This window comes from Diadema antillarum, unplaced genomic scaffold (assembly GCF_040938485.1).
Source record: "Diadema antillarum isolate AM-2024a unplaced genomic scaffold, OU_Dant_1.0 seq00000523_RagTag, whole genome shotgun sequence".
NCBI lineage: Eukaryota > Metazoa > Echinodermata > Echinoidea > Diadematoida > Diadematidae > Diadema > Diadema antillarum.
This window is the reverse complement of record NW_027271475.1, coordinates 2,407,672-2,422,309: the sequence shown is the minus strand read 5'-3', so window position 1 is coordinate 2,422,309 and position 14,638 is coordinate 2,407,672. Positions and strand designations below refer to the sequence as shown.

General features: G+C 38.6%; 1 protein-coding gene across 1 annotated transcript in view; it reads left to right on the top strand.

Moving 5' to 3' along the window:
- Positions 1-14,638, top strand: part of LOC139734341 (sodium- and chloride-dependent glycine transporter 1-like) — a 57,384-nt gene that overhangs the window by 28,615 nt on the left and 14,131 nt on the right. The window contains exons 5-9 of the mRNA XM_071645133.1: positions 8,517-8,736; positions 9,348-9,483; positions 10,276-10,410; positions 11,557-11,660; positions 12,696-12,820. Coding sequence (XP_071501234.1) covers positions 8,517-8,736; positions 9,348-9,483; positions 10,276-10,410; positions 11,557-11,660; positions 12,696-12,820 — 720 coding nt within the window. The remainder of the gene's footprint in view (positions 1-8,516; positions 8,737-9,347; positions 9,484-10,275; positions 10,411-11,556; positions 11,661-12,695; positions 12,821-14,638) is intronic.

Below are 14,638 nucleotides of genomic sequence, written 5' to 3'. Positions count from 1 at the left end.
ATGATCCGGTTAAGACTCTCTGCCAGCAAGTGATGATTCAGTGTAACCTGCTGAAATTGGTCTAGATCTATACCCTTGATCTCTTTCAAGACAGGGCAGCATCTGCGTCTTCAGTGAAGCACGCGATCGGCACACAGATCTCCTCCACGACTAAACTGGATAGACATCCTGAGGTCAGCCCAGCGTTCTTATAAGTGCACAGCCACTGTATGCGATCAGTCATCAGAGTCTTCCAGTGGCAATATCTAAACAGTTTGGGTGAAGGCAACCTTGTCTCTATGATGAGTGCATTGCACATAGAGTACAGGATGCACGAGATGATAAGAAAGCTTCTTTTTGATTCGCGGGATAGGCTACAATCCTTTCTCAGGCAGAGGTTCTGAATTATCGGGTCGTGCTCAGTCTGCACACAGTGAGCTGAACACCATATCAAGTATACGTGTGTAATGATTGTGTGTAATGATATGGGAAAAATGCATGGAAAAATCAAAATACATGTTTATGTATTTTACGTGGAATCAGTTCCCGTCTGTTGTCTTGGCAGAAATGCACCAATCTTGCAATGTTGTTGCTATTTTCCCTCTCCATCACGGGTGCATATGGAACGTGTCGATCAAAGTTTTTGTGATGTCGGAAAGTATTTCTTAAATCTTTTAGATTGTTATAACCATATTGATTAACAATTGGTAAACTATTGTATGATTCATTTCTTTATTCAATGTGTCAGACTTTATTTTTACATTTATTTTGTCTAATCTATTTGTTAATTTCTTTGTTCTCATTTGACCACTGTGCAAAATCTTATACATCTTGTTTTTTCCCAGTTATCATACGTTTGTATTTGTTCATTGTTTTGTATACGTTGTATTTTTACATGTATGTAGACCCCTTTGGAAATCAGTCATTAGCTGAAAGGGCCATCCACCCTATGAATGGAAATGAATAAATACAATAAAATAAATGCGAGGCTGTATTGCAGGTGGCCTATTGCAGGACTGGTGGCCTTCAACTTGTTTTTCACATTATATTGGCATGTGTAACAGACTGTAACCCACCAAGATGCCTCTTGAAATGTTTTGAAAAAAGTTCTGCTTGATTTCACATGAGCGGATGATTATCAGTTGTCTTTCTGCTATCATCTTGTGTGAAACAAAGTATTGTTTCTATTCAAAAGATAGCGTGCCAATTAATCTGCACTTACTGTTGGTGCTCTATAGGCCCTATAAGACAATCAAACCCACCTTCAGCCTAGACATTCGTAGGCGTTGTGGTGTAGAGGGGGATCTGAACATCTCTCATAAAGCGAGACTTCTCTTTTCTTTTCTTTTCCCCACTAACAATGTGAAACAAAGATATCCGTAGGCGTTGTGGTATGTAGACGTGGTATAGCGAGACTTCTCTTTTCTTTTCTTTTCTTTTCCCCACTGACAAATAAGTTTAGCAGGAAACATAGAAGCATTCGCACATACTGTTTACATTTCCCATCACATGCTTTTAAATCGGAATTTTCATGTAATTTACACGTTTTGCCTGGAAAAGAATTACCAAGAACTTTTCAACACAACACATGTTCAAAAGAAACCATTTGGTTCATATATAATTTACTCTACAGAGTGATTCATAGGGGCCTACTTATCACCGTCCACGTACTCGAACAGTTTTCGCTAAAGATACAAGTATGTTTACAAGACTGCAAACATTAGAATGATTTGCCCCTTAACAAATCAGACTACATCTCTTGAAATGTCTTCAAACGTAAATTAAAGTAGTTCCTCTTAAATGATTACTCTCTTATCTATCTATCTATCTATATATATGGGCAATTCCGTATGGGAAGGGCAAAAACAGCAAAATTCAAAGTTAAGTAAATGCTCAGAAATTTAAGTTTCCCGTACAGATGGATTGTTGTATTTACGGAAACAAAAAACCCTTTACCAATAACTTTCCTCGTTTTTGTTGTACACACTTTTAAAGTTGGAAGACTATTTATTGTATTTATCTAAAATCTTACAATATTAAATTAAAATTTAAAATGAAACAACTTAAATATCTCTCTGCTCTATCCATACTTCCACATCTTCCTTCCTATGCTTCAACAATCACATTTAATGAAGCATTCAGTCACTCTCATTATGATATTTTTTGGAGAAATTTTCCAAATCTACTGACAAATTGACGTAATTCCGTTACCATAAAATTGAAAAAAGTTTTCTCCTGAACAAACTAATCACTGATTTTTTCTCCCCTTGTAAATTTTTTCTCTACATGTGACTCCCTGAAAAGTCACAAAACATTTTGTGAAATATCTCCTTCAGTTCTTCTGTAATTGTGGTAACGGAATTACATGGTAACGGAATTACAAGCACATCTAATATGGAAGAGAATGACATATCCCACTTTCGTGCCAATATGTATGTGAACTGTTCATGAAATAGCTTCAGGGCATTATTATTGAGCTTAACAGTGTTAGTGATTGGCAGTAAAGGAGTGAAAGTTGAAATATATGTATGGTATGATACACTGACATGACTCAGCATACAGTGTAGCTGGATGCCTCTGACAGTGAGTCCTGACATCAGGGTACACGCTTGACAAGACTTCTTGTGCTGAAAGTCTCCTCCCTTCCTTCACCTTTTCTCATGTACAAGAACTACATGTGTACATGGAGACTGTGCTAACTGATAACTTTATAAGGTTTGCTACAGATACTCATTCTCAAATGTTAAAAATCAAACTGAATTCTGAGATATCAATTTGTATATTTTCTTGCTAAAAAGTCTCATGGTTTCATACAAAATCTAAGTATAGTGATGAGGGACTATTGAATGGGTGTGATGCAGCATAATTTGAACAAAGGTTACAAAGAAGAGGAAGGACATAACATTTCTTTAAAAGGAAAAGAGAGCACTGCTATACATACTGACAGAGATAAATGAATAGGATATTTTTTTTGTGAGGAAAGATCAAGAATTTAAGAGAAGGATCATACACAATGTGATAGAAGTCATTACTTGACACGGGATGCCCACTGAATGTGACACCTTTGATCTTTCTGTATGCTAAAGGCTTTATTAATATTATCACCAAGTCGATAGTCTGACCTTTTATTGAACATGTCCTGTTTTCATCCTCAAGTCCTTTATCTTTAATGGTAAGTGTATGACTATGACCTTCTTTCATCTGTTTCTTAGATCTTTCCTCCACAGAGACATGTATTTTGATTTTCATGCCCATTTGATACAGAGCATCTGCTACCCTTTGAAATTTGTTCTTTAATCCTTTATTTTTAAAAGGAATAAAGACAAAAACACCATTTGTGATGAACATTTACCCAGTCAGTAATTGTGATACAGCTCTAAAATGTAACATTTAGGCCTATACTTTCCCATCCTAAACAGATTTTAAATATCAAAGTCAATGGGCTTCTGCTTCTACCTTTACTCTTCATGTTATCATTTGCTGTACAATGCAGTTTCCTTTCATACAAGTGCCATTACAGTGTACAGTGTATCTTATAATTTGCTTTCAGGCAGTCAAAATACAACTTACTGCAAAAGAGAAGATGCACACTTCTTGTGAGTAAATATATGGCAACACTCAGGATGAGAAAATAGACAAAGTCAAAGAAGAAAGACAGAGACAGGAAACTTGTAGGAAAATTATAGGCCAAGTCATGGTTGTGTTTCTGAAGATGTCATTTGGAAATTTTGTGTGGTCAGAAGTAAATACTAACATTATTCACAGGTTGATTAATCTAACTCTAACACAGTGAGCTGCAGATGGATAAAAGAGGCCCTCTTACCTTTCTATGAATTAACAGAATTTGGCGGACTCACTCTAATGGTTCAAAAAGTTGTAGTTTGTTAAAGTTATTTTGCTTTTTTCTATTTCCTTTTAATTTAGTTCATTTTATTTTGGTGGGCTTAAGTAGGACTTACACTGTAAGGGAATTATCAAATTATGAACTACATTATATACCAGTGGGCAACTTCAGCTATTAGTAAAATGTCACAAGTTTTTAGTGATTAATATATGCCACAACAACATAGATAATAATGATTAAGCACTGGTGCAGTACCATAATCATATAAGAAAATTTTCTTTTCTATTTATGATTGAATTGTAATTTGCTATATTTGTTATTGAACCACAACTGCATCTTTTCACTTCATAACAAATTAAAAGTTTCAAGCATCTTTAGTGTTCATTCTTAATATTAAACATTGTGTTCAATGATGGGGCTGCACACTGTGCTTTTGCACTGTAAATTGGCACTTTATGATTTAGATTTAAATTCAGTGTAAATCCGGACAGTTTTTTATTATTTTCTTATGCATGTGCACATAATATTTATGTATAATACTTGTAAGTAATTCACACATATTGTCAATTATTGGCATATTTAGGAAGAAGAAAACAGAGAAATCTGTCTTGCATGATATCAACAAAAGAAATACAAGAAAATTTGAGTATTGTTGACTGGATTTATAGAATTGTACTTGTGTAGGGCTATTCTAGGGTAATTCCGTTACCATGTGTCTTAGATGTCATTTGCCTGCAGAGTGTGTAATTCTGAACTTGAAAGTAGACAAATTTTGATGGGTGTGGTGCTTAGAAGTTACAAGATCTTGATTGACATAGTTACGACTTCAAATCACAGTCGTTAGCATGAACATTTTATGTTTTTTGACAATAAAAACTCATTTGGCACCTATACACTTGTAGCAGTTCAAGGTCAAAGGCTAGAGAGTACTTATTTAGTGGTTATATTATAGCTAACGGCATAAACAATCTTTATCAAGACATTTCAGAATACATGAGTACCAAGAATGTGTATTTTTTCCAGTGTATTTCAGAAGGCGTAATTCCGTTACCATTTGTGTAATTCCGCTACCACTGACTTTACAGGGAAAAAGCGTGCTGCTTGGACAATGTGATGAAATATTTGAAAAACAATACAACTGAATTGAAGTCGACACAATCAAAGATGAAATCAGACAAGAACCTACAGTGTATGTGTTATAGATTTCAGAGAAACAACTCCCAAAGTCAGAGTTGAAGTAGTGACTAAATTCTCTGGTAATTCCGTTACCATCGCACATAGACCTCCCTTGTAACCAAACAAGTGAGAACATTTAACAAATTTGTATTTGGGGTGACAGTGTGAGTACCTCTGCATCTTTTAAATGTATCAAGAGAAGGCAAAGTAATCAATCCTGTATACAGGGTGAAAGAATATGAGCCAAAATTCTCTGATTTGTAATTCCGTTACCGCGGAATTGCCCACATACACACGTACTGTCCTACTTTAGTGGGGGGGGGGGGGGGGGGGGGGGGGAGGGTTCGACAAATTGCTCAAATCCGATTTATTGATATTTTCCTGGAAAAAAAAATGGCTTAGAAATCAATCCCGTGAGATATGTCATTGGAATCGCCAGCGCAATATTATTTTGTTCATTTATAAGAAATAAATCGCATTTTTCACTTGCTACCTTTTGCCAGGGTGGGGCGGTACAGGTTTGACAGATCTGCGAGAGCATTATACAGTGTAATTAATATTTCTTCACCGGGGACATGGTAATGTGCACTTTACAATTTCATGTTCAATTTTCCTAAAGAGTACACCTTAAGTGGGGCGGCGGAATTGTGTGTGTGTGTGTGTGTGTGTGTGTGTGTGTGTGTGTGTGTGTGTGTGTGTGTTTTAAGTGTGGGGGTGGGGTAGGGCTCCGGGGCAGCGTTTTTGGCAAGGGTCAATGGTCGATTTGTTTAATCATGCTTTTTCCGTTTTCAGTATGCACCAGACCAGATTAATAAATAGGACCATCCAATGCTCTCTATAGAACATCATCATGTTTATACCATTAATCATGATGTCAAACATCAATATTCTGATAATTTGAGGTCATTTAACTGTCGAGGTCATCAGAGGTCAAAGGTGGAAACCTGCCCGTGCTCTTTGGAATATATGAAGACAACGTCATTATTGTGTAAGTTCCCTAAAACTCATTACTACTTTCTCCAAGCCGGCGACGAATTATTGTACAGAGGCGGATAGATATTGGATTTGTCTGTCACCTTCTCTCTGTACTGGTCGGGGGTTAAATACTCACATAGACACCAATCATCACCAAAATTCCAAAAGTAGAAGAAACTAAATATTGTTCCACAACACCAAATGCAAAATGCGTTAGAATGATGAAATTTACATGGATAACACCAATGCTACTAACGGCATATTTATTCCAACGACCTGCCTTCCTGTAGGTCTGAAACAAAAAAAAAAAACTTCTTCACAAACAAGTTTCTTTCCTCACAACTTAGTTTAGCATTCTACTCATCACTTAGGAACGTCTTTACGGCTTTTGAGACCATTTCATATACCGTCTTATTCTATGGGAAATGGAGGGATTTAGTTAGTAGGGAGAAATGATGCTAGTGGGTGTGGTCACTTATCTCGACATCGGTACGGTCGACGAATGAGGTTCTCGTCTGCATGTCATTGTCGATCTCGTCAGTGTGGCTGGGCCGTCCGTTGAGTGGTATGCTATCGCGCTCTCATTCGACTCTTCGTCACCATCACTGTCCACTTTGTATCAGTCTGACAGGGCGCTTCAACATCTCCGACACCAGTTGACTATTTGGAGTTTGTAATTGCACTCCAAATTGGCGTAAACCAAAGTTTTGTCTTATCGTGACGCTCAGTTTCTCCTCATGTGCTGCTGCTCGCCGATTCAGTTACGACAGTCAGATCCTCATCACATTCACAGCGTCGATAAAGATTAGTTGATTGACTTCGAGGGGGCATGATGTACCAAGGAAGGGGAACTCCTGTCTTTATCTCTTGTCTCCAACTATTCTCAAAGTTCCTCAAAGTTCCAAAATGCTCTGCAGCCTTTGCTTCACTATAATTATAGTGTGAAGCCGCTCCCATTGTGCTTGCCACTCTAACTGATTTCTCGCTCAGACATGTTTTTTATAACTAATTTACTAACAAACTTCCTTTCTCTAAAGCATTTCATTGGCTCAATCTTATATTGGGGTGTGGTGTTTTCTAGAAATTAATTCCTTATTGGTCAAAATGTTCAATTTGCTCCTCCTATTCGTTTCTGTGAGAATTCAATTTTCTAATGATTCATCTCAATTTCTGATTAATTCGCCCACTGTCTTTTAGTTTCTTCATTCACTTCTTCTCTGTAACCACTGGTAAAGACTTTATTGTTTCTTGTATATTAAAATGACAAACCAAATGGATATTAGTGTCCTTATGACAACCAACGTCATCATCGTTCTGGGTCGTTGTCCCTGAATTTGTCTTTGGAGTTCCTGTTTGACCCACTCCACTAAACAATAAATGCTAGAATAGAGGGATATACATTCTGGCAGGAGGGCCACCTTCCAGCTCAGAGGGTCATTTATGTTTGGTGATCAGAGGGCAAAAACACGTCATCACGTTATTCCCCGTAATTTGGCGCGGGGCTTTTGGGATGGAGAGTGCTGACCACTAGCGGGGAAAGTAGCCAATGTCAAACTCATAAATTCCTTTCACCACAGAATTTTCTTGGAAGAGGGGGGTTTGAAAAAAAGGGAACAGCTGGAAGGAAGATACTAGTAAACGGTTTTAAAAACTCCAAGAAGAGGAAAATACTTAGCATATTGGCGTCACAGGATGTCTAGGAAAACAACAGCAGTGATCTGTTTTCTTTTACTCTCTATCCTATTCTATTCTATTCTATTCTATTCTATTATGTCCTTTATTATAAACATATGCTAGTAGCCATCTGGGCTACAATTGTGTTTGTTTTGTACATCCTCTAAAGATCACCAGAGGTCAAAGGTAGAGCCCTGTCTGTGCTCCTTGGAATATGAAGACAATTTCTTGTGAAACAGATATGCTTGTTTTGTACATCTTAACCATGTTTATCATTAATTAATGCCACCACAGATCAATATTATGATATTTTGAGGTCATTGACCTCTAAAGGTTTCCAGAGGTCAGAGGTAGAAACCTGTCTTTGCTCTTTGGAATATGAAGACAGTTTCATTGTAAAACAGATAGCTTGTTTTGCACATCTTAATCATGTTTATCATTACCTAATAACATCACAGATCGCTATTATGGTATTTTGAGGTCATTGACCTCTAAAGGTCATCAGAGGTCAAAGGTAGAAACCTGTCAATGCCCTGTGGAATCAGAAGAATTATAGTACAAATGCATATTTAGTGCAGCGTAACCAACGTCTAGGTATCTTTCACAAATGCCTTCAAACATCAATATCCTGATATTTGAAGTTCATTGACCTCTGGAGGTCATCAGAGATCAAATCAGACTTACCTCCCGATCTTAAAATGAATCTTATGGTATGTACTAACACTGGTGAAAGTTTCATGCTTTAGTCAAATTTTGCACAATTCTCAAGATTTTGAGGGCTTAACCGCTCTACTATTATTCGTCCGTTCGTTCATTCATTCATTCATTCATTAGTTCATTCATTCATTTTTCCTCTACTCTTTGTTAGGAATTGGTTGGGCCATGGTGATCATCTCTGGCATGGTAGCCATCTACTACAACATCATCATGGCATGGAGCACGCTCTTCTTCTTACGTTCGTTTACTTACGACGTGCCGTGGAAGGCGTGCAACCACACGTGGAATACGGAGGCGTGTCAGGAGAATCAGACTGTTGCCTTGGAGCTCGGTCTCAACCGCACCCGACGCCCCTCCCAGGAATTCTTCTAGTGAGTTCATTGACCTTTCTTGTTTCACTCAGTGAAACGTCTTGGTTCAGAGTCTGCCTCTGAAATTTATAATAGTTGAGGGGTTTTTATTTCTACACCTCCGTGTTTAGTAGCTCCATGGTGTGTGGGGGGAGGGGGGTTACAGGGGTTTCGTTTGTTTGTGTCCTTATTTGTTTGGCAGATGGGGCAATGATGAAAGAATGGATGGATGAATGAATGAATGAAAATGAATGAATGAATGTATGAGTAAATGAATGAGTGAATAAGTGGATGGATGAATGAATGAATGAATAAGTGGATGGATGGATAAATGATTGATTGAATGAATTATTAACAAACGAGTGGATGAATGAATGAATGAATGATTGATTGATTGGTTGATTGATTGATTGATTTAATTAATAAATAGATGAAAGAATTAATGAAAGTAAATGATTGATTGATTGTGGCTGATTGATAAATTGATTAATTGATTAATTAGTTGCATGAATGAGTGAATAAATGCATGAATGAATGCATGATTGATTGACTGACTGACTGAATGAATGAATGAATGAATGAATGAATGAAAGAAAGAAGTAACAAAGCTGGCTTCCCTGTTTCCCTGGCAGTAACTACATCCTGAATGTGGACGGACACACGATGGATGACATGGGGGCGCTCCGGTGGGAGTTGGCTCTCTGTCTCCTCTTCACCTGGATCGTCATCTTTTTCTGCATCTTCAAGAGCGTCAAGAGTTCGGGCAAGGTGAGTATCGCAGCAACGCACCAACATGTGTGTCATTAACAGGGGCTCCCGCCTAGAATGTAAGTGTACGCGTACGAGTGCGTTGCAGATTTGTCATCATCAAAAGTGTGTGTGTGAGAATCTGACACCCCGTAACGCATGCTCATTCATGATTTGGTATTTGGTAATAAATTTGTTTTTGTTTTTGTTTTTCATCGTGTGAATAGAGACCTTTTGGGGAGCTGATGAACACAACAACATCCAGCGCAATGATTTGAGGAATGATAATAAATGAAACTTGTAATTAGGATTATAGTAATGGTAATGGTAATGATATTTGTTTAAGTAACAGTATTTCATTCATAGAAAAATCACGCATGCAGCGACAAGCTTAAGACTGAATTTTTACGTCTCGTTACAGTGGTAATAATGAGAGTTTACTGGCTTATTGCACTAGAGTACACGATGGTGACATGAGATAAAATCTTTATTCAAACTAAGAAACACCTGAATGAAACAAACGTCACTGTTACCTTGGAAACTGTCACAATGGAATTATTATCACCGAAATAAATTCAGAATTATTATGGACACAATTGAAATTATCGGGAGACAGTTTTTCTCAGCACGACAGCAATAGACTGCGCAAATTGAGTGTGTGTGTGTGTGTGTGTGTGTTTGTAAAATAAAGTGAGAAAGATATATACTAATAATGACAATGATAACCACAATGTAACCAAATGTTCGTGTCAATGTGCTGTTCATCGTTCCGCCCATTTTACATGTGCTCCTCTTTTGCGTCTTTTGTAACAGGTGGTCTACTTTACCGCTACGTTTCCGTACATCATTCTTACCATACTGTTGATCCGGGGAGTGACGCTAGAGGGCGCTCACATTGGGATCAACTATTATCTCAGTCCGCGTTGGGAAGAACTCGCCAAACCCTCGGTCAGTATAACATGGGGATGATGAATGTTGACGGCGTGAACAAAATGCAAGAATGCATTAACGAAGATTGAGTTTACGGTTCGCCATGTGGTAATTCCTGAAGGGGACTATTGGAAGAGGAGATAGTAGATAAAGTGAAGAGGGAGGAGTGAGAAAAGGAGAGGCAATCAGATGGAGAGTAAGAGAGAGTAAATGTATTCTTTCTTGAAAATGTGTGAAGTCCTGGAAAGGACTGTGAACCATGTAGAGAGGGCGAAAAGAAGAGAAGGCTCGACGTTCCGGACAGCTTGGCTGTCCGTCCTCAGGAGTGAATAAGTACTGGGAGTGCCCGGGTATGAGAATACATTACTAGTAATTGATCACCGATTAAAGCGTGGTACATCCATACTTTCGCATTTGACAAGATACGTTCATGCTATGAGTAATCTATCTTACGCAGCTGCTATAAGGTACAAAGCGAGTGAGTAAGTTGCAAAGAAGCTTTAAATAAAGTGCAATGTGTGAAAACCGTAAGCATTACTATGACACAAGAATGATGGGCCCTCTTTTTATGTACAGTTTCTCTTTCACAGAGAAGAGAGAAAAGTAAGAATCTCCTCTTGATGTAGCTTTGCAACCATTGACGTATTGACACAGTCAGAGTAAGATGAGGGAACGACTTCCCAGCCCATCTGTACTTGGTGAATGAGCTTTCACACTGGTAAACGCTAAAATGCCATATTTGCAATTTTAGATTCGTGTGCTTCTGATATTATCATGGCATACAGTGTTGTACATTTGTCGGTGCCATCAACTAATTTCAGACTGGTCATTCTAAACCGCAGATAGCTGATATGCCTCGGGTTTGTCAGCGTTCACTTCTTCTCAAAAAGTTCAAGAACAAAAATTAATTCGGTTCATGACGATACACCTTCTAACGCGATGACAACAATAGAATAAAACACATATATTTTGATGACAGAGGGTCCAAAATGTAAGCTGCACTTCAAGTTCGCATGACAATTGTGTGAGAATCACTTCTGCTCACACTCGCCGTCGGCGCAGTGCTCCACTATTTACAACTAATGTTGGATCCGTTGCTAAGATACCAGAGATTGGTGTCACTGACCTTTGCACTGATTCCGCCTCACCCCTTCATCCTTTCAGGTTTGGAGCGCTGCGGCCACCCAGATTTTCTACTCTCTCGGCCCGGCCTGGGGTGGCGTGCTCACATTCGCCAGCTACAACAAGATCAACAACAATTGTTTGATGTAAGTTCTGGTTTATGTGATAGATTCATAGCTGTTTGAATGCGTTTTCATTCACTTATTTCACAAATAAAATGCGAAGATATGTTTGGACAAGACAAAGTAAATGGTATTTTATTTTATGCAAGTAACAATAGAAAAGAAAACAGCAACAACAAATATCATATTGCAAGTGGTAGTTAAATATCAATCAGTGTTTGGATAATAGTGATCACGTGGTAGTGTAAACAGTGTCACACGATACCATTATGACACCAAGTGGTCGAGCAATAATGCTCCTAAAGTGCTGTAACCATTCCGAATGATAACGCACATGTTGCTCTTGGTGGCCGAGAAAACACAAACTGTTCCTACCTCAGGGTTTCAGAAGCTTATTAGGGGGTTATGAGACCCTCAGTAACGTTTCAAACCGGTCGGGTTGAACATTCTGCCTGCTCCCTACCCTGACACTAATCATCTATCAAACGTTTTGTGAAAAAAAAAAAAAGTCAGTGTATTGTCGCTCGTCAAGGACCAGAGAGACTGACCCGACTCGGGTCCTCTTCAGGCTTTCGGACATTTCCGTGACTCACCGGCAAAAGCTATTGTTCAAAGTACACCACGTGTGAGAGAGCTCTCTCTCCTCCCAAGCAGAAAGTGCTATAAAGCGTTCGCTTGGGATTTCGTCTAATTCCGTCTCATTTTGCACACAGTCACTAATGAAGGTTATAGAATCCAGGCCCCACGAATCGCGACAATATGGCACTTGTGCGCTTGAAGGAAGTTCAACAGTTTAATCTTACAGTTTGAAAGTTTTCTGGCAATTAGACTATGTAACTTGTACGACAGACAGTCCAGAATACATGGTAGAAATGGAGAAAAAAAAATACCAACGACTATAAAGAGACGGCTACATCCATCGACATCCATACTCGCGTACATATTTGCCAGCTCTTCTCTTCAAGTGGTAGCAATATACTGATTTGGAGTGTATTAATAGATGTAGTATGTCCTTGAATCCCGTAACGATTTATGAACCGTTTGCTGTTTGTCTTTCAGTGACGCCATCGTGCTCCCGTTCATCAACTGTCTGAGCAGTTTCTACGCCGGCTTCGTGGTCTTCGCCACGCTTGGCTTCATGTCCTACAAGACCGGCCTCCCAATCGACGACGTCGCCGTAGACGGTAAGTTGGCATCCTCAGCCTTGCACCGTTTTAGGATGCGTTTATAGCAAACTTTTCTGCGCAAAACGTGGTTTTGAAACCGTGTCTTGTGGTTTCAATTTTTGCTGTAAACGGTAATCGTGATTACAAACACGGTTTCAAAACATGGTTTTGAAACGCACTGGGGAGGTGCGATTGAAAACCATGTTTCACTAGAAATAGGTTTTGAAAGTGAGAGGCAACCGTCTTGTGATTTGGAAAAAAAAAAAGTTTATATGACGTTATGGTTTCCCGCGCCCTGTTCGACCAATCAAAATGACAGGGGTCAAGCTGCGCATACTGCGATGCGCAATGGCAGAGTCCGAGAGGGCCGGAAACACGCTGGGGGCGGGAGGGGGGGGGGGGGGGGGGGGGGGACTCTGGATTATAAACGCTGCTCTGACAAACGACGTGTTGCAAAACCGTGCTTCAAAGCCATGTTTCGAAACCGTGTTTCTCGGTGCACAAAATCTTATAGGCAGCCTACATTTTAAAATGTACACCACTGACTGTACGATGCATAATTATGATGAACACATTGGTTATTGTTTCTTGTGTGACATTACAAACCAAATTTATAATCTTGAAGGAAATTAAACTTTGCCTAGTTCAGTATGTACTTTTGTTGTGCATGTAGCTCTTGCCCCATCGTCTGCTCTTAAATCCTGAAACCGTATTACAGTGCACTCCCGTTGTAACGAAATACTCGGGACCGGCCGTTTTCTTTCGTTATAACGAAATTTCATTATAATCGAAAATATACAATATATGACAAAAACAAGGTAACCACGCATATATCGTAATACTCATCATACACTGGAAAGGTATGTGAAATGGGATGGTACCTTTTTTATTTCGTTTCGATATTACATTATAAAAGAGAGCATAAATTTCTTTTTGTCACACAATAAGTCGTATAGAAAATGATAGTTTAGGATTCTATTACAGTTCGCTATTCCAAAGATTCGTTTCTTACTAAAGTTCGTTATTCCGAAAGACTCTTTGTTCCGAAGTTTCGCCATTCCCGGGAATCCGAAGGTTTATTCATTATTTTGAAGCTTCGCTCTTCCGACGATTCGTTAGTCCGAAAGTTCATGATTTAGATATAAATATATTGTTCGTTTTCCGAAGGCTGTTTGATCGGAAAATGAAATGAGTTTTGTCATTCCGAAGGTTTGTAAATGAAAAAATGGGAATGGTTCTGCTCCGAAGGTATTTTGATCCGACAAGAAAATAAGGTGTGTTATTCCGAACCGAATAAGGTTTGTAAATTTTTTTAAAAAATGAGAAAGGTTAGTTATTTCGTAGGTTTGGTTATCTTAAGACGATTATGAAGTTTACAATTCCCAAGTTTTGTTAGTGGACACACCTTTTTCACCTTTGGATTAACGAAACTTTTTTTAATGTTCCGATTAACGAAAGTTTAGAATTCCTATCATTTTTCTGACTAACGAACCGTCGTATCATAAGAACCATATCTCATTGTCGGTTTAACGAACTTTAGTAATAACGAACTGTTCGAATAACGCCAAAATGTTCGTAATAACAAACCCTATTTCATTTCCGAACCAACGGACATTTAGGTGTATAAGAATCTGTGTGTTTTGTAATAAAGTACCTTTGGAACAATAAAACGAACCTTGTTTAATTGAGATTATTGTATTACAATAATGCAAGTTCCCCTCGGAAACTGCAGGACACAAGGAGCGAACACGTACACAGTGATGTGAAGCGTTCGCCCATGCAGAGACGCTATAAATGCTTGTTCCGCTACGTATTTTCGGAAGCGATTCGCATTTC